The 21,598-nt window shown below is 51.9% G+C and overlaps 2 protein-coding genes across 5 annotated transcripts; both read right to left on the bottom strand.

Moving 5' to 3' along the window:
* Window positions 1-678: 678 nt before the first annotated feature.
* On the bottom strand, window positions 679-8,470 carry Ssh3 (slingshot protein phosphatase 3). Of its 4 annotated transcripts, none has more exons than XM_029472874.2 (14): window positions 8,209-8,470; window positions 7,365-7,765; window positions 6,740-6,971; window positions 5,511-5,626; window positions 5,364-5,435; window positions 5,112-5,177; window positions 4,815-5,003; window positions 4,625-4,718; window positions 4,316-4,444; window positions 4,115-4,161; window positions 3,311-3,457; window positions 2,905-3,105; window positions 2,544-2,814; window positions 679-1,610 (listed from the first exon to the last, which is right to left on the bottom strand). In XM_029472874.2, the coding sequence occupies exons 2-14, from the start codon at window positions 7,511-7,513 to the stop codon at window positions 1,332-1,334; spliced, it is 1,992 nt and encodes a 663-aa protein (XP_029328734.1). In that variant the 5' UTR covers window positions 7,514-7,765; window positions 8,209-8,470; the 3' UTR covers window positions 679-1,331. The 4 variants fall into 4 exon arrangements, with proteins under 4 accessions (XP_029328734.1, XP_021007415.1, XP_021007416.1 ...); XM_021151756.3 differs by having other exon boundaries at window positions 7,728-7,768; window positions 8,209-8,428; XM_021151757.3 differs by having other exon boundaries at window positions 7,728-7,765; window positions 8,209-8,428.
* Window positions 8,471-9,368: 898 nt separating this feature from the next.
* Ankrd13d (ankyrin repeat domain 13D) lies at window positions 9,369-21,241 on the bottom strand. Its single transcript, XM_021151943.2, has 15 exons — window positions 20,987-21,241; window positions 20,275-20,410; window positions 20,029-20,153; window positions 19,276-19,321; window positions 19,049-19,192; window positions 18,643-18,832; window positions 12,688-12,754; window positions 12,198-12,279; window positions 11,976-12,037; window positions 11,746-11,876; window positions 10,626-10,783; window positions 10,403-10,519; window positions 10,145-10,308; window positions 9,973-10,064; window positions 9,369-9,738 (listed from the first exon to the last, which is right to left on the bottom strand). Exons 1-15 carry the CDS (start codon window positions 21,074-21,076, stop codon window positions 9,525-9,527), a joined length of 1,818 nt encoding a protein of 605 aa, XP_021007602.1. The 5' UTR covers window positions 21,077-21,241; the 3' UTR covers window positions 9,369-9,524.
* Window positions 21,242-21,598: the final 357 nt, after the last annotated feature.

The raw sequence follows: 21,598 nt of genomic DNA, 5'->3' as shown, positions 1-21,598 counted from the left end.
CCTTCCTTCCTTTCCTTTCTTTCTTAGACAATGTCTTACTGTGTAGCCCTGGGTGTCCTCAACCTCCCCGTGTAGTCTTTAGGCTGGCCTCAAACTCACAGAGGTCTGCCTCCAAAGGGCAGAGATTAAAGGCCCCTATGCCCTACCCACTGGGTGCTCTTACAAGCTGAAATGAGCAGCAGCCGCCCCTAGGTGGCTGGGATCACTGAGCAGCCCTCTGCCCTGATGACTATGGGCTGGCTTTGAAAAAATCAGGCTTTCTTGCAGTGTAGCAGGAAGGTGATTCTTAGAACCCAAAATATAAGATATACTCAAGAATCAAATGTTCAAAAGGGAGCCTTTAAGGATAGGTTTGTCTCTTCTACTTGCTCATAGTTGACTCCCTTCAGCTGTCCCAGCAAAACCAAACCCCTTCTCCCACACAGGGTTGTTCCCCCTGAACTGTTGATGGGCAGGATGGCTAACATTTACCCAGGCCTTGCCCTAGAGATGGGGAGATAGCACTGGCTACCTCTTTCCCTCCCCCAACACGCCACTCAACCAAAACAGGTCTGTTACAGGACTCGAGAGAGACAGGTGAAGCTGGAGGGGGCAGTACAGGCTAAGTGCGGTGTGTAAACAGACAAGAGTCTGACTGAACGACAGATGGCTTTGTCACAAATGGAAAACGTCTTTTAATATGAAAATGTCTTTTATTTCTCAATACAAAGCCAAATACTATACAACTATGAAAAACTTGCCTGGCCAGAGATCGTCAAGAACAAGAAGACTCCCCATGCCCTGAGACCCAGTGAGGGGCATGGGGGAACTGAGGGCAGCAGCAGAGATTCTGGTCAGTTGTGTGGGTGGGTGGGTGACCTGTGAGCCCCCTCAGAGTCTGTGGGACTGGGGACTGAAAGTGCTATCTGCCTTTGTGGCCACTGGTCCCCTGGCCTAGCTGTCTCCAGGACTGCAGTAGGAGAGGGTAGAAGACGTAGGGTGGAATGGCCAGAAGTTGAGGGCAAGGGAGACATGAACTAGAAAACCCACCCTAGAAAATTCTGGTTTTAATTCCATGACTGTACACAATGTTAAGAGAGTGAGTGTAAAATGAAACTAGGGTGTTATTACCCTAAAGGCACCTTAAATGGCTCTAACCCAGACCCTATGTAGAAAAAGGGTTGATCCCTTAACAGGTAGATATGGGCTGAGACCTAAGGCTGCAGGAAGTGGCAAAGGTCTGAGAGCAGCTGGGAAAGAGCTGTAGGGAGTGTGCAGGCCCATAGATGTAAAAGCCACTCATCTGAGGAGCTGTGACCAATCGTCATGGGGGGCAGATACAGTATGAGGGCTTAGGCCTTGTCCTCCTCCCTGCTGTCATCTACACTGGCCTGCCTCATCACCTTCCGGAGCCTAGGGGTAGAAGACATACCAGGCTCCCTCTGCTCTTGCCCTTGCCCCTGTTCTTGGAAGGCCCTTGTCCTGCTGGCCACCAGGGCAGCACTATGAAGGGCAACCACAGACTGTCGAGACTTCAGGGCAGGCCAAGGCCCCTTGCGGACCCGCTGGCCACCTTTGGCTCGTGAAAGCTGAGAGAATGAATGAAGAGGCTCTTCATCTGAAGAGAAAACCTGAATAGGGGAAGAAAGAGAGGCATAGGAAATGGATAGGTGCAACCAGGGGAAAACCTGCATCCCTCCCTTGTTCCATGGCTTGGCTGGCTTGAGCTTCCTTCTAGTCCCTAGAAGCCTTTTTGGCCCAGTGAACTTGACTTTAACACCTTCTCTTCTCGCCTCTCTGCCTTCACACATTCAATCCGGTGAGCCACAGCTGAAACCCTGCCAGGTTCCAGGCCCTGAAAAGGGCTCTGTGAAACCAGTGTCTTGTGCCTCACAGGACACTTGCCTTTGACAATAAGTACAATTAATCCCACACCTCCTGTTGGTCTGTACCCAGCACCTAAAATGTTCTGTCTGTATCGACTCCTTTTGGGCTAGCCATGTGACCTCATGTCACATGTGGGGCCTGGCTTCCCTGTCGAGGGCCAGCTTCCTGTCCTAGCTTGTGTCTACAACATGCTTTTCACTTAGTTAGAGCGTGGGCTGTGTGAGTCCGAGGGCTCCTTTCTGTGCTGTCCTGGGCTGTGACTCCTCAGCTTCAGGAATGTTGTTTTGCCCATCCTCTCTAGTGTAGGACGGTTCTCTACCCGTCAGCTGGCGGTGGAGCTCGTGGCCTGTGGAGTGTGTGCTCACTCCAAGCTAGGAGCAAGCTCCTTAGGAAAGAAGCCAGTTTGCTAGGCTGGAACCTGCAAGTGTCTGTCTAGACCCTGGGACGGCTGCTGTCACCTAGCCTGGGGTAAAAGGAAGGATCCTGAAGGTGGTCCCCATCTCAGATACTCAGGACAGTCTTGAGTGGCCTTGTGCAGAAAGGTGTCAGGAGGTCAGTGTGGCGGGAGCGAGACAGTACCTGACTGTGAGGGGCCTGCCAGCCTTAGTGACTCTTGTTTGGACCCACACGTTCTTCTGTACAATGATTGCAGGGAGAGCTCCCCAGCCCAGACTCACTTCTGGCAGGTCTCCAGCCTCTGGGGTACTCTCTGACTCTGAGGGCTCCAGGAGACTGATGGAGCGCATGACCCCTCGAAGGTTGATGCGGGGCCGCAGTCCAAGTTCTTCTTTTGGGGTTTCCTGGCTTCCTTCCAGGCCCATTACCATCACCTCCCCACTGCCCCCTGGTTCTGGTGGAAGAGGTGGCAATGGTGTAGAAACTTCAGGCGCCAGGGGCTCCTCTGGGGAGACCACACCCACTTTCTGCTCCCAGACGTGGCTCTGCCGGCTGTGAGGAGGTGGCTGTGAGTCAGCTTTGAGTGACATAGCAGCCACCCCTCAGTATACACAACACCGCCCTTGTCCCCTCCCCTTATACCTGGCAGTCAGAATGCCCTGGTAGATCTGTAGCTGGCGCAGGAAGCCGGGGTTGGGGCGTACAATGGGCCGGAGCTCCTGCACGTGGATCAGGGCTTGCTCCAGGCCCCAGCCATACTGTTTCATGGCATAGGCCAGTACCGTGGCGGCAGAACGGCTGACACCCATCTTACAGTGGACTAGCACCCGCGTGCCCTGTGCTCTATGGAGGTGGGATATGGTCAGTCCATTCCCTTTCAACCCCAGTAGCCTGTAGACTGGGAAGGGGCAAGTAGGGCTTAGGACCCAGCAGTGAGAAGGAAGTGAGGGTAGAGAGGGCAATGAAAGAAACACAGGGCAAGATGGGCAGGAGGAGGGTACCAGCCTCCACTGGAAGCTGGGGCAGCAGAAGCTGGGAGTAGCCTAACCTGGCATCCTCAATGAATCGATGTGTCTCCTTCCAGTGGGGCAGAAGCTGTGCCGAGTCCTCATCCCGGACACGTACATTGTAATAGGTGAAGCGCTCAGGGAAGAAGTTGTCAATCTCCCGGGCCATGTTCAGGATGTGACTTACTCTGTACCAGAGGGTCCAAAACCAGACTGATGTGGCAAAGGAACCAGGCTCCCTGGCCATTTCTGTTGGGTTCTTGGTTCTGAGAGTCAGGGGATGGCAACACTTGGAGGGGAAGAGAGCTGGGCCAGCAGCCAGCGGCTGGCTAACCTTGGGAGCATGTTGTTTTACTCTGTTGGGCATGAGTTCCCTGATGAGGAGTCAGTACTAACTCTCCCATGACTGTGATTGCAGTTAGATGTCAAGCTAAGATGAGACAAGGGAGCTCTCAGCAGCAGGTTATAAAGGCTTCACTGGGTCTCCCAGAAGCCCATGGTGGAGGGGTGACAGGTACCTTTCAAAAGGGGCAACCACATCCCTATGAGAAGAAGGCATTTCCTTCTGCCTGAAGAGGTGGTGGCCAAGTGGCCAGGACCTCTTCAGCTTGGCAAGTGGCCACCACCATCCCTTATCTTGGCACGGTTGAGACCTCATTTCTATACTATAGTGTGCGCTTAGTGGGGCAGATGCCCTTGGAGCCCACCTGAGTGCAGCATCCCTAGGACTGGGTTAAAAGCAGAAACAGTGGTGCCGGAGATGAGCTGAGGTTCCAGAAACTGGTCAAGCCATCCCACAGAAAGGCTGAGAGAATAAGTGGCAGTCCCAAGGCTGGGAACCCTACCTGTTTTTCTGAAGTTCCTCCAGGTTGGCAGCATTCCACTCAGAGCCCTGTACAGTGGGAGTGGACAGAGGCACCAGGCTCCCATGGCTCCCACGGCTCCCACGGCTCCCACGGCTCCCATGGCTTGTCTCTAGCTAGAGGACCCCCTTCATAGCAGCTACATTGATGATCTGGTCCCTACCTCCTACAGCCTGCACTCACCAAGTAGAGGTGGGGGAAGATGCGAGAGGCCCGGTCTTGCTGGGCCATGAGCAGCAACATCTGGTTGTCAATAAAGTCACGGTACTGCTGGAGAGGGCATCCCAGACGCAGCTCCAGGGCCTGACGGATCTACAGGGGGTCAGGCAAGAGAAGAGGCTCCATCGTGAAACCTCTGAGGAGAGTACCCTCGCCCATCTACACAGAACTGAAGTCAGGGATTGGGAATGGGTTAGTGCTAGAGGAAAGCAGGGTGAGAAAGGCCCCAAGGAAAGGCGAGTCTCAGGCTCTGGGCCCAGCCACCCCGCCCACCTCTTTAGAAGTGACACTGTCCAGGTCACTGGTGTCCAACACCTGCCACAATTCAGCCAGGATCGCCTGCTCCATCTTTTCCTGCTCTGAAGCCCTGGTAGTGATCCTTTAGTAAGAGGCCATTTCACTGAGGTACCACCTCCTCCTCCTCCCCTCCTCCCCATCCCCCAACCCCTGCCCCGGTACTGACTGTCCAGGCTCAGCATTAGGTGGTCGAAAGGACTCCAGGTCAGACATGGCCATCCACTCATTGAGGCAACCCTGGTCAGAGTTGAGTTTCTCCTGGTAGTAAGTGGCCCAGGCAAGGGCACTGCCACCAGGCACAAGGCCACTGCCTAGAGCTACCTCACATGCCTGGTGCAATACCTGCAGTGTGGCCCTGGGACAAGAAACAGGGGCTAAGTCACCCAGTCCTACTTGGTTCCCTCTCCTGGGCCTGGCTGCCACCTAAGAGGCTGGCCCAAGGTTAGGGCTCTGCAGTGCTTACCACATGGTCTGGATAGAGACAGGCTTGAAGATTCGGCTTTGACCACCAGATGTCACACTGAAGCCCCTGCAGGAGACCCAGGGAGGGTGGAACCAAATACCAGGCTCTCAGAGAACCTGTTCATTTGCCAGATATGGGGATTCTGAGGCCCAGAGTTAGCTGACTTGCCCAAGATCATATAAGAAAGTAGGTCCCACTGTTCAATGCCTGCCTCCCCATTCTCCTCTCGCCCCTCCTGTTGCTACCTCTTACCCATCGCCGTCCAGGTACACCTGGGTATCACTCCAGAGGGGCAAGACCAGGCCCAGGGTGCAGCTGTGGGAACTGGCAGGGGACAGGAGAGCCATTGTTTCTCAGCACCTCACAGCCTTGGCCCAACCCATCTCTCCCTGCTCCTACCTGCTGTCAGGGAAGTCCACCCCAAGCAGGACGGCCTCCTCACTCAGCTCCTCTCCTGTGGATACTACCAGCAGGTAGCGAAGTCTGGGGGGTCGGGCTGCCTCCAGCTGGGCTGCCTAGAAAGATGGAAGAGGCCCTGAATTATAGGGGCTCCTGGATCTGTTTCTTCACTCCACATGGACACATCTCGCATCTTGCCAGCCCCTGTACCACCAATTCCTAGACAGAAGATCAGTGGCTACTAGAGAATATAGTGATACTCTTTTTTTTTTTTTTTTTTTTTTCAGTTTGTGACTCAACAAACTGTCTTTTGAAGTCTGACCCCCAAAACTGTGCTACCTCTGGCAGTTTCCTCAAGAGAGTATCTGAGTGAGAAGGCGGCCATCCTTCTTGCGGCCTTCAAAAGAACTAAGGGTCTTCTGGAAGAACAGTCAGAACTCTTAACCCCTGAGCCACCTCTCTAGCCCTGCTACTAGCAAATATTTTATTTGAGAAATGCCTCCTACCACAGATATTAATCTTTGTTTTTGTGGTGCTAGGAATTAGATGTAGGGCCTCACACATGCTAGAAAGATTTCATCTTATAATGGCTTAGAACACTCCTGGGGCTGGAAAGATGGCTCAATGGTTAAAAGCATTGGCTGATCTTCCATAGGACCCAGACTCAGTTCCCAGCACCCACATGACAGCTCACGCCAGTCTTTAATTCCAGTTCCAAAGCTTCTGACACCTTTACACAGACATACATGCATACAAAACACCAATACATGTAAGAAAAATACAAACAACAAAACCCCAGGGCGTCTGTTCTAAACAGCTTTTCCAAAGCTCGAATCTTCTTCATTCCTTGCTGCCAACAAGAAGTATCTGCCTCCACACACTTTCTGGAGCTGGCCCTTAGAGGTTCCAGGGGATCCCAGACTTCCTTGGGTGCTCTGTTCGCCTGACTGGCACTTAGCTGCCAAGGCGTACTGCACAACCCTGGGAGTATGAGTCCATCTCTGGGCAACTCACTAGTATCAACAGAGGCCTCCTGTGGATTAACAGAGACCTCCCTCATATAACCCCCAGCTCTTGGCTCACAGGGGACAAACCTCCCTTGTCCATTCCCAGCCCTCCAGAGACAGATACGCCCTTGCCTTGCTGTCTCTAGATGAAGTGGCAGAGTTGTGGCCCCAGATCTCACAGCACTGATCTCAGATAGACAGGAGCTCTGGGTGGTGCCTTACCAGGCGGATATCATCCTGCGGCCTCAGCAGCTCCACCATGAGGTGCAGGTGCCGCTTTTGCACTTGTTTCCAGGGACTCTGGAGTCCTTGCCCGTTGTCAGTCTGGTCCTCGGTGGGCTGTTCCTCACCTGAGGGTTCCTCCATTGGCTCAGAGTCAGCCTCAGACGCAACATTACTGTCCCCTCCATCCTGAAGTCCCAGGACAGCCCCTCGGAGCACCGCAAAACTCTGCCTGGCAGAGCGATGGGGACATGGTTCAGGGCGATGGGGACATGGTTCAGGGCGATGGGGACATGGTTCAGGGCGATGGGGACATGGTTCAGGGCGATGGGGACATGGTTCAGGGCGATGGGGACATGGTTCAGGGCGATGGGGACATGGTTCAGGGCGATGGGGACATGGTTCAGGGCGATGGGGACATGGTTCAGGGCGATGGGGACATGGTTCAGGTCATAGGTTTTCAAGCTTTAGCGAGGCTGAGTCCCCTGGCGGGCGGAGGTGGGCTGCTGGCCTGCTCTCCAGAGTCAGAGGGGCCGGAGTGAGGCACAGTTTGTGCTTTTGTAACCAGGACCCTGATAGCGGTAGGCACCTAGAACCAGCCTTGGGCTCTCAAGCTCCTCCTCACCTTGTTTTGCACCTTTGGAATGTGTTCCTTTTCTGGGTGGACTCGGACACTATAAACTTGTTTAAGCACTTATACTCCTTCAGGTCCCATCCTGCCCTTGGTCCTGGGATCACTGGCCGAGCCAAGGTCCAGGTAAAGTGTGAAAGCATCCACTGGCCAGGGCTAAGTTAGCCCTGCTGGTTCTTCCACAAGCCAGAGATGTGATGCTTGCCAGCTCCACCCACAGCATCTGCCTCCCACCTAAGCATGAGTTTATCTGACAATACTTAAGTGAGTCCTTGGTCCAAGCAAGACATCAGGAGTCCACAATGGCAGCAGCTAGGCCACAGGCTATAAGGATGCATTTGTCAAGACAGGACTCACCTGCGCTGGAGCGGGCCTCTGCGTCTTACCCCTCGGTCCTGCTGAGAAAGCAGCCCGGGAATAGAGTAAGAGAGCAGCTTCCAGGACAGGAAGCACCCAAAAAGCCTCTCCTCTTCCTACAAGGGAGCGCTAGGTGGAAAAGAAATCTCTTTCCTGTGAAGCCGCTCTCCTCCAACAGGCCCCAGAGAAATCCCGGCCTAAGTCCAGGCACAGCAGTGCTGCAAGGATAGGGGATTGCAGAGTGTGGGAGGTATTTGGGCAGATCTGGGCTTCAACAGACCCGGGCGGTTCTCAGGATTCCGCCTCTACCTAAGTCGAGCTCCTGGGAGCCTCAGGACCTCCCAAGTGCCCTAAAACGTGAGACTCAAGGTCCCCCTCCGCCTACTCCCAGCCGTCTGCTAGAGGCAGGACTTGCTCCCTAAGGCCTAAGTTGGCCTCCTTGGCAGCCAACTGTAAGAGCGTAAAACCAAGCTAAACTCACCGTGGGTCCCACAGGCGTGGAGTGGCCAATTGCCGGCGGCGAGCGACTCACTGTGACCAGCGCCATAAGGTAGGCAGGCCCGGAACACCTGGGCGAACTCCCGGCACGACCCCTCCCACAGCCCTACGGTCAGTCCCTGCCTTCGCACAACCAGGAAGAAGAGATTGGAGCCACTAGGGCCTGGCACCTCCTCGGGAGCGGCCCTTAAAGGGCCCGACTCATGACCAGTCTGGTCGCGTAGAGCTGGTACCGAGCGACAGCGGCCCCGCCCCTGAGGTCTCGTTTCAGCTTGCCCCGCCCCGTCCGCGCTAGAGGCGTGGTCAAGGGCGTGGCGCAGGTGAGCCCAGACCTCACTTTCCCTGCTTTGGTCGCTTTGCCCACAGGAGGCTTTCAACCCTTCTTGCTGCACCCAGTAAGACTTGGACCCCCACTGTTTGGTTTATGCTATGGTTTCTTGGAAAGGAAGGAGCAAGGGCAACAGTTTTGTTTTTGAGACAGGGTCTCACTACGTAGCCGACAGGCCTGGAACTCATTATGTAGAGCAAGTCGCCTAAAACCCAGAGACCCACCTGCCTCTGCCTCCCAAGCACTAGAATTAAAGGCATGTGCCACAAATCTACCACCCCATTCCAAACTTGTTCTCTTTTCTGGTTGGCTGTCATTCCTCTACTCTTGAGGAGATCTGGGAGAACAGAAGGCCTTTTTGGAATCTTAGCAATAGTCCCCAATACCTGTACGCATTTCAGGTCCACCCTAGGGGTGACTAGAACAGGGCTGATCCCCTTCCCCAGGGAGTGACTTGCTTAAAGGTTCATTCTGGTAGAAAATATTTGAAACAGGGTAGGAACCTGTGCCTGAGTTTTGGGGATGGGGTGGGAGCTTCCCCCAGTAGGTAGAATAGGAAGACCCAGCCTCATGAATAGGAGGGTCCAGCGGGAGTATGGACCATCAGGCTAGGTGGCAGGCAGAACCTGGGGTTGGGGTAGCATCCAGGGAAATTTCAGAATCTCCAGGAACTCCTGCCCTGTGGGAAGTGGACTTCTTTTCTAGCTGTAGAAATGGAGGCTCCAAAGCTGCTCAGTGCCAGCTCCAGTGAGGACTACCCATCAGTAACCCCATCCAGTGCCCTCTTGGTTCCAGACCACGCAGGACAGCAAGCCTACTGCTGATGGTCTCTTTATTTCTACCTCAGTCTCACTGCTAGCCTACCTCCAGAGCCCAGATCCCAAGCTCAGCAGCAGACAGTTTATAAATAAATAAATTACAAAAACAGGCAGAAGGAATGGCCCTGGGGAGCCATCCCAAGGCCAGGCATCTCAGTGCTCTGTGAGTGACAGCTGCAGGATCCGCTGTAAGTCCTCTTCTTCCTGCTGACCCCGGCGCTCCAACTCCTCCTGTTCCCTTGAAGACAACTCCAGGGCCAGGCGAAGCTGTTCCTCAAAGCTTGGGGGTGCAGGGGATGGAGGTGTCTTCTGAGGAGAGTCTGGACCCCTGGACTCTGTGGACAGCTGCAGGCTTTCCTGGAGGGCTCTTCAGGGTTGAGGGGGAGCAGACCAGTGAGAAGGCTTGGGGAGGAGCCAAGCGCATGCAATTCTGAGAACAAGGTGTCAGGGACAGAGCCAAGCAGGCCCTCTCTTGGCCCTTCATGCTCCTCACAGTAAGCAGCATTTTGTCATGTGAAGGCATGGAGCCCTTGGATCAGAACTCCCTGGCTTCCCACCCACCAGCAGCAGCCAGGGACCCACACATTCCTGAGGGACTCACTGCTCCAGCTGAAGCTGCTCTTCCAACACTGGGACTCGGTGAGGAGGGTGAATGCCAGGCCGAGTGTTGGTCAGGGCTTCCCACACCGTCACCTGCAGCAGCCAGAGCCCAGAACTGTCACCTTGGGCCTGTGGCTATAGAGGCCATGACCCACCTTCCACTTGCATCCCACCTGCTCTGCCTCTGTGCCTGCCTCAAGCAGGCTCTGCTGGATGGCGAACTGCAGCAGGTCGTCATCCTCATCCCGAAGGGGCTCGCTGCGCTCAGCACCCAGCACACTGTACCCCTCGGGCACCTCGAACACAGTGGGGTCCACCTCACATGGAAAAGGGCTTCCTGGGTAGGGCAGCAGAAGGGTCACGTTCAGCCTTAAGGCTGATCAGAAAGCTGCGCTACCAGCTATGTATGTCTTCTGTAGCTATATTCATACCTGAAGCAGAAATGGCAGAACTGGAGTTGGGGACGCACACCGAGCTCACAGGCTCATCACAGCCACAAAGGTTACTGAAGGTGATGCGGGCATTGAGCACATGGAAGAGGGGAATCTCTGAGGGGAGAGAGCCAGGCTTGAGCTGCCTGCACCCCTCAGTAACCCCAAACCTGAGGAGGGCATCATGCCCAAGTCCTGGTTACCCCCTTGCCTGCCCTCTCACCAATCTTGACAGGGAAGCCTGGTGGGAGACGCAGAGTGATGAAATCCCGTAGCTTGGCAAAATGAGCGTTGCTGATGGCCATCAGGTCAATGATGGGCGTCACCTGGTCACCCAAGGACAGTGGGTGCTCCTCACTTAGCCACAGTGTTGCCTTGAACCTATCCAGTCGACCATAGCAAGTGGGTCAGGGACACACACACACACACACAGACACACAGACACACACACCGGTGCCTTGCCCTTTCTAGTTGCCTGCCTGTGATACCCTTCTCCCTGGTCTGCTCCCATTAACTGTTACCCTCAGGGACTCAGCACTGGCTGGAAAGCCTGAGCAGCCCCTGGCCTGGCCTGGTGCTGATGATGGCTTCATGCTACTCTTCTGAGCTGCACAAGGAAGGCCACAGCCAGCCTGTGGGCTTCTCTCGGGGCCTTGCCTCTGTCCAAAACTAGTTCAGCACTGTGCTGGACACACACACGTACGGAATTGTGCTGTGCTTGAGTGTGGAGCATAGCCCCGGGCTTGGGAGCTCTGGGGTGTGGGTACAGGCACAGGCGCTGCATGGGTATGTTAGACCTGCTGCAAAGCACTGCCACTGGGACTGCATCCACTGTGTCCATGCACATCAGCATGGCTTTCTGTTTTCCTGGAGAAGAAACCGGACTCCCAGCAGGGGGGATTATTTCCTTGTGACATAAGCCAGTGGACAGCAGAGCTTTGGCCCCTTCCTACTCTGCTGTGTTCTGGTCCCTGGTGCATGCTCACAGAAGAACAAGTCAGGAATCCAGCAGTCCCACTCACTACTTGGACTGTTTGGAGCTGGAGATTAGCCTGAACAAGCCAGATCTATAAAGTGGGACCCTGTACCATAAAGCTCAAAACAAAACAAGCAAAAACAAATATATTGGTGCTATCACCTGAGTATGACTTGGGGCCCAGGTGCATGCTAGCTTCTCAGACTGTGGTTAGAGAGAGACATGGCTCCCACACTCTGGAGCAAAGTCAAGAGAGAAGCCTACTAGGTGAGCAGATCCCTCACTGTGACACATTCCATGCATGACAGGATTCTGCCAGTGCTCCAAGTCCTCTGATGGGACTCCCCATCTTCCCCCCAGACCTCACCTCTGCACTTTGCTAGACATCTCAATGGGGCGGCCAATGTTTCTGGATTCCAGGCTGAAGCTGGGGTCAAAGTATTCTTCAGCAGAGATAGCTGTAGGGTTGGTGGGGCTGGCTGCCTGCTGCACGGGAGCCTGAGTGGACCCCAGGACAGGAGTCAGCCCTCAGTATCCACAAGGAGAAAGTGCCCCACCCACCCAGGCTTGTCCCAGTCCTCCCCTAGGCAAGCTCACCGCAGTGTGGGAGGAGTGCTGCTGGGCCATGCCCAGGAAGGACTGGAATGGAGTCTTCCCCCCTGAGAAGAAGTAGCAGGAACCATGAGGGAACTTTGGGCTACTCACCAAGCTGTGTTCAGCCACTGCCGGCCTAGGAGCCTCCCACCCTGCCTGGGGTTGCTGAGCCCTGGCACCAGACCCCAGGATAGCTGGGCAGCAGGCAATCGCACCTGGGTTTACCTTTGTTCCTTAACTTGTCCTGGTCAGAGAGGTGTTCTGTTCTTGTGCGTGTCACCAGCTCCACATTGGTGGCACTGTACACCTGGAGATGGGGGCCGGGGTGGGGAGAAGACACGGGGAACTCAGGGTTCAGAGCCCATTCCTCACAATCAGCCCCATCAGCCCAGGATTCAAAGCCTCCTGTCCCCAGAGACGCACAAACTGTCCCCACAGTAGAGCAGGTGGCAGGGTCTGAACCCCAGGAGTTACTAACAGGGACATGCAGTTAGAGAGCCAAGAAAACCAAACCAAACCAATAACACTCAGTATTTCATCTCAGAGCCTAGGGAGGGGTCAGCGAGGGCTTGGACTCTGGGCCATAGAAAATGCCCTTTGGTTGGTAAGGCTTCTGGGGTGAAAACGGTTCCATCTCTCCCTCCACAGTCTAAGGGTGTGAAGAGGCTCAGCCCCTAGCCTATCCCCAGTCCCCCAGCCCAGCAGCCCCGCCTGCCTTCGCCTCGTAGCCACTAACAGACTCCATCTTCTCAGACCGCCATCCCCAGATACCACATTTGTTCCTGAAACAGACCAGACAGAAGTAGTGAAGACCAGTACTCTCCAATACACAACAAAAGCTGGCTTGACTACCCAGTGTCCCTTCCCACAGTGACACAGGGAGGGGTCTGGACTAAAAGGACTGGGCATTTAGAACATTTGCACAAGGGCCAAGGACCAGAAGAGCAAGAGAAAATCTTTTTTTTTTAAATAAATATTTATTAATTATATGTAAATACACTGTAGCTGTCTTCAGACACCCCAGAAGAGGGTATCAGATTTCATTATGAATGGTTGTGAGCCACCATGTGGGTGCTGGGATTTGAACTCAAGACCTCTGGAAGAGCAGTCAGTGCTCTTAACCGCTGAGCCATCTCTCCAGTCCCAAGAAAATCTTTTTAGATTTTTTTTTTTTTTTGAAACAGGGTTTCTTTGTACACAGACTCAGGGATTGGTCTGCCTCTGCCTCTCTAGTTTTGAGATTAATGGCGGGTGACAGCATACCTGCCTCTTAATTCTTAATTTTATTAGGTATGATAATGGTGGTGTGGCTCAGTTAAAACCTGTCCATGAGCCGGGCGTGGTGGCACACGCCTTTAATCTCAGCACTAGGGAGGCAGAGGCAGGCAGATTTCTGAGTTCGAGGCCAGCCTGGTCTACAAAGTGAGTTCCAGGACAGCCAGGGCTATACAGAGAAACCCTGTCTCAAAGAAACAAAAACAAAACAACAACAACAACAAAACCTGTCCATGAACGCAGAAGCATTTATTATTGAGATGACAGGATGTCTGTGATGATTTTGTTGTCTGTTTCTCACTGTTGTTTGAGACAGGGTTTCTCTATGTAGCCTTGCCTGTCCTGGAACTCACTATGTAGACCAGGCTGGTCTTGAACTCACAGAGATCCACCTGCCTCTGGCTCTCGAGGGTGCACATATACACATAAAAATACAATAAAATAATAATAGTAATTTAGATGAAATGAACAAGTTTCTTGTGAGGCCCAGACTACTGAAACTAAAACTTAAGAAGAACTAACTCTAAGTCAGGTGTTTATAACCAGTGAGGGGATGGTCCTTTTTCTTTTTACCATCATCTACCCTGAGAGAAAAGTAGAGGACTGAACGGCTTTGCTATAAAATTCTCCTAACCATTTAAAGATTTGTATCAGGTGATTTTACCAACTCTTCTACAAAATGAATGATTAGGAAATAGTTTTCAACTTAGTGGAGTGGTGGGTGGTGGTGTATACCTTTAATTTCAGCTCTGGTTAGGCAGAGAGGCAGGCGTATCTCTGTGAGTTCAAGGCCAGCCTGGATTACATATTTAGTTTCAGCACAGCCAGAGCTGCACAGAAAAATGAGAAATCTTGTCTTGAAAAACAAACAGGGCTGGCGAGATGGCTCAGTGGGTAAGAGCACCCGACTGCTCTTCCGAAGGTCCAGAGTTCAAATCCCAGCAACCACATGGTGGCTCACAACCATCCGTAACAAGATCTGGCGCCCTCTTCTGGAGTGTCTGAAGACAGCTACAGTGTACTTACATATAATAAATAAATAAATAAATAAATAAATAAATAAATCTTAAAAAAAAAAGAAAAACAAACAAACAAAAAACAAAAGGTTGGTGGGATTTGTCAGTGGTTAAAAACACAGTGTTCTGCAGTTCCAGAGAATCTGAGTTCAATTCCCAGCAACCACATGGTGGCTCACAACCACCTGTAAAGGGATCTGATGCCCTCTTCTGGCATGGAGGTGTACATGGAGACAGAATAGTCCTACATTTAAATAATCAATACATAAATAAGTTAGAAAAAGAACAAACTTTAATAAGTTAAAAAGAGAACATGAGTTTTTTTTTCAACTCATGCTATCAAATTTTGCTGCATATCAAAAACAAAGACATGAAGAGGAAACTGAATTCTGGATATAGGTCAGCATTCTGGATATAGTGCTTGCCTGGTGTGCATGGACACCAGCACAGAAAGAGAGATAAGAAATGAGAAATAAGGGAGGCAAGCAGGCTAGCTATAGACCAGTATCTCTTAAAAATATATAGACAAAATCCTCAGCAAATTATTAGCCAATAAGTCCTTACAACAGATGGAAAGAGTTCTATACCACAATCAAGTGACATTAACCCAGGAATGCAAGGTTGGCTCAATATCAAGAGAATTGACGTATGTAACAAATTATAGGGGCAGAAATCTTTAGGTCTGTGGTGGTTTGAATAAGATGGCTCCCATAGGCTCATCTGTATGAATGCTTAGTCATCAGGGAGGGGCACTGCTGAGACGGATTAGAAGGACTAGGGAGTATGGCCTGGTTTGAGGAAGTGTGTCACTGGGGTGGGCTTTAAGGCTTCAAGAGTCCATGCCAGGCCCAGTCTCTCACTCTGCTTGCAGATCAGGATGTAGCTCTCAGCTACTGTTCCAATGCCGTGCCGGGAGCCATGTTCCCTGCCACGATGATAACGGACTAAACCTCTAAAACTGTAAGCCAACCCCATTTTTTTTTATAGGAGCTGCAGTGATCATGGTACCTCTTGACTAAGATAAGGTGGTGCTGGAGTTCAAACCCAGGGTCTTGTATAAGCTAAGCATGCAGTTATTACTGAACTAGAACCCCTACCCTCCAAAAGAAAACTTAAAAAAAAAAAGTCATATCAATGAGGCACTGAACAAATCCAACACTTTCATTTCAAAAGGAAACTTCATTTGATAGAAAGTATCCCAGAACCTCATAATTAGTATTAGGTAATGATAAGACTGAATATTTGTTCTTTAGGCTGATAGTCAAGGTTCTTGCTACTTCTAATTAACGCTGTACTGGAAGTCCTAGCTGGAGACCTTAGGAAAGCAAAAGAAAGACACCTATATTGAAAAGAAACAAGAAAAACTCTCTTTGTCCATATGCTTTTATATAGTAAAGCTATTGAGGCTGGGGAGACAGCTCCTTCCTAAGAGCACTTCTGCTCTACTACAGCGTGAGAATTTGGACTCTGGTACCCATATAAGGCAGCTGCACATGCCTGCCACTGCCTGCCACTCCATCTCCAGGGACTCTGACAACCTCCTCCCGGCCCCTCAGGCCGTGCACACACACAGTGCACACACACATGGAAGCAAACACTCATTCCAAAACAACCTTCTTTAAATATAAAGGAGCTTACTAAATATCCACTTGAAATAATGAGTACAGCAATGTTCCAGTATATGTGACCAATAGAATTATATTTTTATATTCACAATGAAGAAATCCATATTTTAAAAATGAGAGGTTGGGCTGGGCAGTGGTATCACACGCCTTTAATCCCGGCATTTAGGAGGCAGAGGCAGGTGGATTTCCGAGTTCAGGGTTAGCCTGGTCTACAGAGTGAGTTCCAGGACAGCCAGGGCTACACAGAGAAACCCTGTCTCGAAAAACAAATGAAAAAAACCAACCAACCAACCAAATAAATAAATAAATACATAGGCTGGAGAGACGGCTGCGTGATTGTGAGCATACATTTCTCTTTGAGAGGACAAGGTTCCGCTCCGAGTACCCACATGGTAGTTTACAACCATACCTGATTCTAGTTCCAGGGGACCCAACACCCTCTTCTGACCTGCAAGGATACTAGGAACATACATTGGTGCAACATGCATGCAAGCAAAATGTTCTTACATAAAATAAAGCATATAAATCTAATTTCTAAAAGTTAATGGACGCCTTTGATCCCAGCACTCAGGAGGCAGGCACAGGCAGAGCTCTGAGCTGGGGGCCAGCCTGGTCTATAGAATGAGTTTGAGGATATCCAGGACTACACACAGGAAGGAGGGGGAAAAAAGAGCTGAGAAAATGGCTCAAGAAGAGAACCAAGGGCTGGAGAGATGGCTCAATGATTAAGAGCACTGACTGCTCTTCCTGAGTTCAAATCCCAGCAACCCCACATGGTGGCTCACAACCATCTGTAATGGAATCCACTGTTCTCTTCCGGTGTGGCTGAGGACAGCTACAGTGTCCATATACATAAAATAAATCTTTAAAAAGAGAAAGAGAACCAAATCCCAAAGGTTGCCCTCCAACTTCCATATATGTCTGTGTGCATCTCTCTCTCTCTCTCTCTCACACACACACACACACACAGATCAAATTTTTTTTAAATTACAAAAATTATTACAAAACAGTCATTAAGACACTGAAGGAAGCCATGTGTGGTGAGGGGGCTCACACCTTTAATCCCAGCATTTAGGAGGCAGAGGCAAGTGGATCTCTGTGAGTTCTAGATCAATCTTATCTACATAGTAAGCTCCAGGCTAGCCAAGTAAAAAATGTCTCTTAAAGAACAAAACAAAGCAAAAAAAAAAAAAACAAAAAACAAAAACCCACTAAAAGATGACTTACAGAAATGCAAACAGTAGTTGCAAATCACATGATCAATTTCTTAAGAGAATATAAGCTGCTATGTATGGCAGTCATGCCTGTAACCCCAGCACTCAGGAGACAGACTAAAGATGGTTGCAAGTTTGAGGTCAGCTTGGTATTAAGAATAAGATCCTGCCGGGCGTGGTGGCGCACGCCTTTAATCCCAGCACTCAGGAGGCAGAGGCAGGCGGATTTCTGAGTTCGAGGCCAGCCTGGTCTACAAAGTGAGTTCCAGGACAGCCAGGGCTACACAGAGAAACCCTGCCTGGAAAACAAAACAAAACAAAACAAAAAAATGGTCAACATCATTAGTCATTAGAGAGATGCCAATCAAAACCACAATGAGGTGTCACATCCTATCAACAAGCCTAGCTGGAATACAGAAATCAGAGAATGACCACACTGGAGCGCTGGTGAGAGTGTAGAGGAACTGGAGCCATCACACATCGCTGGGAGTAGGTAAGATGATCCTTGCCCGTTGGTAAACAGTCTGGCATTTCACCAAACAAAAAATACTGAGTTATTACATGATCCAACAGTTCCATTCAAAGGCTAGGTAGGGATGCATCCAGGAGAAATTAAGGCTCATGCCCACACAAAATTATATAAAAGTACATAGTATGATTATTCCTAATAGGCAAACAGCAGAAACAACCCAAAAGATGGAATTATATAAATAAATAACTGTGAGGACTGGAGAGATGGCTCAGAAGTCAAGAGCATCTACCTCCGCTTTTGCAAGGGACTGGTGTCAATTCCCTGGACCTACATGGTAGCTTACAAGCATCTATTACTCCAGTTCCAAGGACTCTGATGCCCTCTTCTGGTCTCCTTGAGCACTGCAGGCACACAGAACACATAGATCCATGCAGGCAAACCCCTTATATAATTATGTTATGTCCACACAATGCACTCAGCTATAAAAGCAAATGGAGAGTTACCAGCTACAGTGACAGTTCACATGAACCTTGAGAACATCCTAAAGTGAAATCAATACCCAAACAGCAACAGATTGGCAAATTCCAAATAGGGAGATCATTGGATATATAGGCCTGGCTGAAGGGAGACTGCAGCTAAATGGTTATTTCTTGAAACAATAAATTTTTAAAAAGTTGTTGTGGGATGAGGGGGGTAAGGGTTGTGGGAGGGGGTGACTGGGAGGGGGCAGTGAGCAGGATGTAAAGTGAATAAGTAAAATAAGTAAATAAAAAATTGTTGTGATGGCACACATGTTAATAGAACCCCTGCGCCTCAACCTGAGCAGCCTCTAGTGATGCAGGCTCAGCCTCCCACAAGTGTCAGGGCCCTGTGGACAGTGCTTTTGTCAATGGTGTTTACACTGAGCATGATAACACACACCTATAAAGGTACTCAGGATTTGAAGCAGGAGGGTCTCCGGTTCAAGACCAGCCTGGGCTACACAGTGAGACGCCCGTAACTTTAAAAAAAAAGTGTCTTCTTATCTCTCCTCCATCCCCGCCCATAGTACACCAGGCCCCAGCTGACCTCTCAAAGGCTACATTGCGAGTGTCCAGGTGGGTGGAGACAATAGGAGAGGTGAGTCGACTGGCTACATGCTCCTCACTAGGCCGCACGGCAGCCAGCAGCACTTCTGGTTCATGCAGAGCTGGACCTAGGGTCTCTGTGTGTACCACCTGCCGGTCATGGTCCACTTCCATCACCAAGGCTCCCGCCTCTGTCAGCCGCAGGGGTGTCACAGGAGGAGGCCATGTTAGTGCCAGGTCCTACCAGTGAGCTCTCCTCAGCCAACTGTTGCTAAGTAGATAACCCCCCAGCCCCTGGATCCCCCTCCACCCTCAGCTTCAGTCTCCATGATCAGAAAGCACAGAGATAGAAGGATACCATGCTTAAAAGCCACACCAGGGAATCTGAGGGTGACAGAACAGCTTACCCTGACCCCTGAAGATGAAGCTCCTTCGGCCACGCTGCCAGGTCAGGTGCTCAAAGCCCAAGAGACTAGTGTCCACCCGCAGACTCTCACCCCGCTTCCACACACGGTACACATCGCTTGGGCACATCTTGGACACAAGAGGTACTGAAAGAAGTTTCAAAGTCATTGGGAATCTTCCCCCCAATGGCCCACTCCAAGCCTCTGGCAGCCAACTGAGCCCCACTCACCCCAGCTAGTGAACTCCCATTTCATTTCCACGTAGAAATCAGGGGCCTAAGAAAAACCAGAGCTGCCTGTTAGGAGCCATGGCCTGGTGCCACAGCCTAGTAGGCCTTGGGCCTCACAACTACTCTTTGGGAGCCCACAAATTCTGATGCACTGCTGTGGCCCAGCTATATTCCCACTCCAAACAAAACATGCCAAGAAGAGAGCCCAAGTAGGCCCTAAAATGATCTACACATATAAAAGTTATAAGCACTGGGGGCCTGGAGCCAGTTTTGACATGGGCCATAGCCCACTGTGGGGCCCTATGAGGTCCTCTGTCTTTCCTGTGTCTGAGTCCTTGATCTATAAAGGGAACACAATGATCCTTGCAGGCCTTCCCACATGTGAGGAAGCCCAACTGTGCCTCTGTCCTTTGTGTGCTTAGGATGCACAGGACTAGGCACTCCAGGGTCCAGGCCATCTCTACCCAGTCACCCTTCTGGAAATTTACATTCTCTAGGTGACCCAAGGCCTACCATTCTATCCAAGAGATTCCTGGTATCAGGGACCCTTAGTGCTGGAGAATGTCTTCCTTGCCCAGTCTCATCTGCATGGGCCTGGGATCCTATATTTCTTACATGACCCTTGGCAGAGGTTGAGACACAGATGGTGGGAAAGCGTCCCGCACAACCGAGATACTCCTCCAAGGCCAGGCTTATCACAGGGAGAAAGAGAGCCTGTTATGATCCCCACTTCTTTACTCTACCCTACCATACCTGACGGAGTTTGTTGAGCAGTTCTGGAATGCCAGCCAACCTCTGTGTGGCCCTCTGGAAGTCCCGATACTGGAGTACCAACTGTACCATCTCAGGGTCTCCAGTGCTGACTGCCTCCTGCAGGACTGGAGATGAGCAACTGCTGGGGAAGCCCTCTTAGCACCCCCAGGCACGGTTACTTACTCCCCCCCCATTCACCAACCTGGAAGCTAGTCTCAAGGGAAGACCCTCTGCCCTGCACAGTACCTGCCCAGCCCTGGTGGCTCTCTTTGCCCACGTTGGCATTATGTCGGAGGAGGACTCTCACAGACTCCAAGTTCCCCAAGGTCACAGCGAGCTCCAGGGGGGTTCGCCCTCGGGGGTCCTCCTGCTCAATGTCGTGCTAAGGGAGATGGGACACTCAATACAAGGCAAGAGAGGGCCAAAGCAAGAAGGTCACTGGATTGAAAAGGGCTGGAGTTACTATGGGTAACCAGGTCAGTGAGAAGATAAGAGTGTGGCCTATGTGGACTGGAGAGTGTCGGGGTAAAGGGGACAGTGAGGGCCAGTGGGAAGGAACTGCTCATTTCTTCTGCCCTCGGCTATCCAGAGTTGAGGGCCTGGTGGTGGAGTCTAGCGAGACAGATTCAGGCTAGGGATGTTGAGAGTTTAGACCAGCTTGAGGGCTAGAACACGGTTCTTGTCCTCATTCTAGCTCAGAGGTGATGAGGGTGAATCCTGAGCTTAATGCAATACGAAGTGGGCAGAGAGCAGAGCAAGGCCCAACCAAGGGAGATGCGCTAAACAAACGCTCAAGCTCGAGGGCAGGTGACCAGGGATTTGGAAAGAGCTGGACCTAAGGAGTCAGGATGCAGCTGCGGAGCACAGCAGGGGCGGTGAGCTGCGGAGTAGATTCCGTACTTTGGCACCGGGGCTTGGGGAGGAAACCAACCGAATCGGATCCCCTTCAGGGCCTCACCTTGCGGCTGTGCAGTGCGGCCTCCAGTTCGCGGTGCCGGTTCGCCCAGACTAGCCGGTGCAGCGGGAAGGTGGGGCCCAGGCCGGCCATGCTGAGCTTCAGCACCGCATCCCGAGCGAAAGGCCCAGCCCTTCTTGGCCTGCGCCTGGCACGTCCCCTGCTCCTCCGCTCTGAGCCGCACCTCAGCTGCACCCGCCGCAGCCCCGCAGACCCCTGGTAGAAGCCGCCGCAGCAAGAGCGAAGGCGGCAGGGAGGGCGGGGCGGGGACTTGGGGGCGGGGCTACATGGAGTTAGGGCGTGGCGTCGGGCTTCGCACCCCCTCTCCTCCCGTAGCTACGGCAACCACTGCAGGCCTGCGCGCTGGGGGCGGGCGGAGTGTGTGTGGGGTGCTGTCCAGTCTCCAGGGAAACCACATGCGCCCCAGGAACAGCCGGAACTTCATTTTGAAGCGCCATGGTCGGTGGGGATGTTCCGGAGGGCGGGGCATAACTGCAGCTCCACCCGTGCCCGCAGGGGGCGCCCTAGGCCCTGGGCAAATCTCTTGGTGGTCAGAAAGGTGAGGGAGGAGGGAACGGAAGGGGAGTGGGTAGGCTCCGTGGCACTGGGATTGGG

Source organism: Mus caroli, unplaced genomic scaffold (assembly GCF_978045245.1).
Source record: "Mus caroli unplaced genomic scaffold, Mus_caroli_1 scaffold_20, whole genome shotgun sequence".
Classification (NCBI taxonomy): Eukaryota; Metazoa; Chordata; class Mammalia; order Rodentia; family Muridae; genus Mus; species Mus caroli.
Note: the sequence above shows the minus strand (reverse complement) of the source record. Positions and strands in the feature narration are given on the sequence as shown.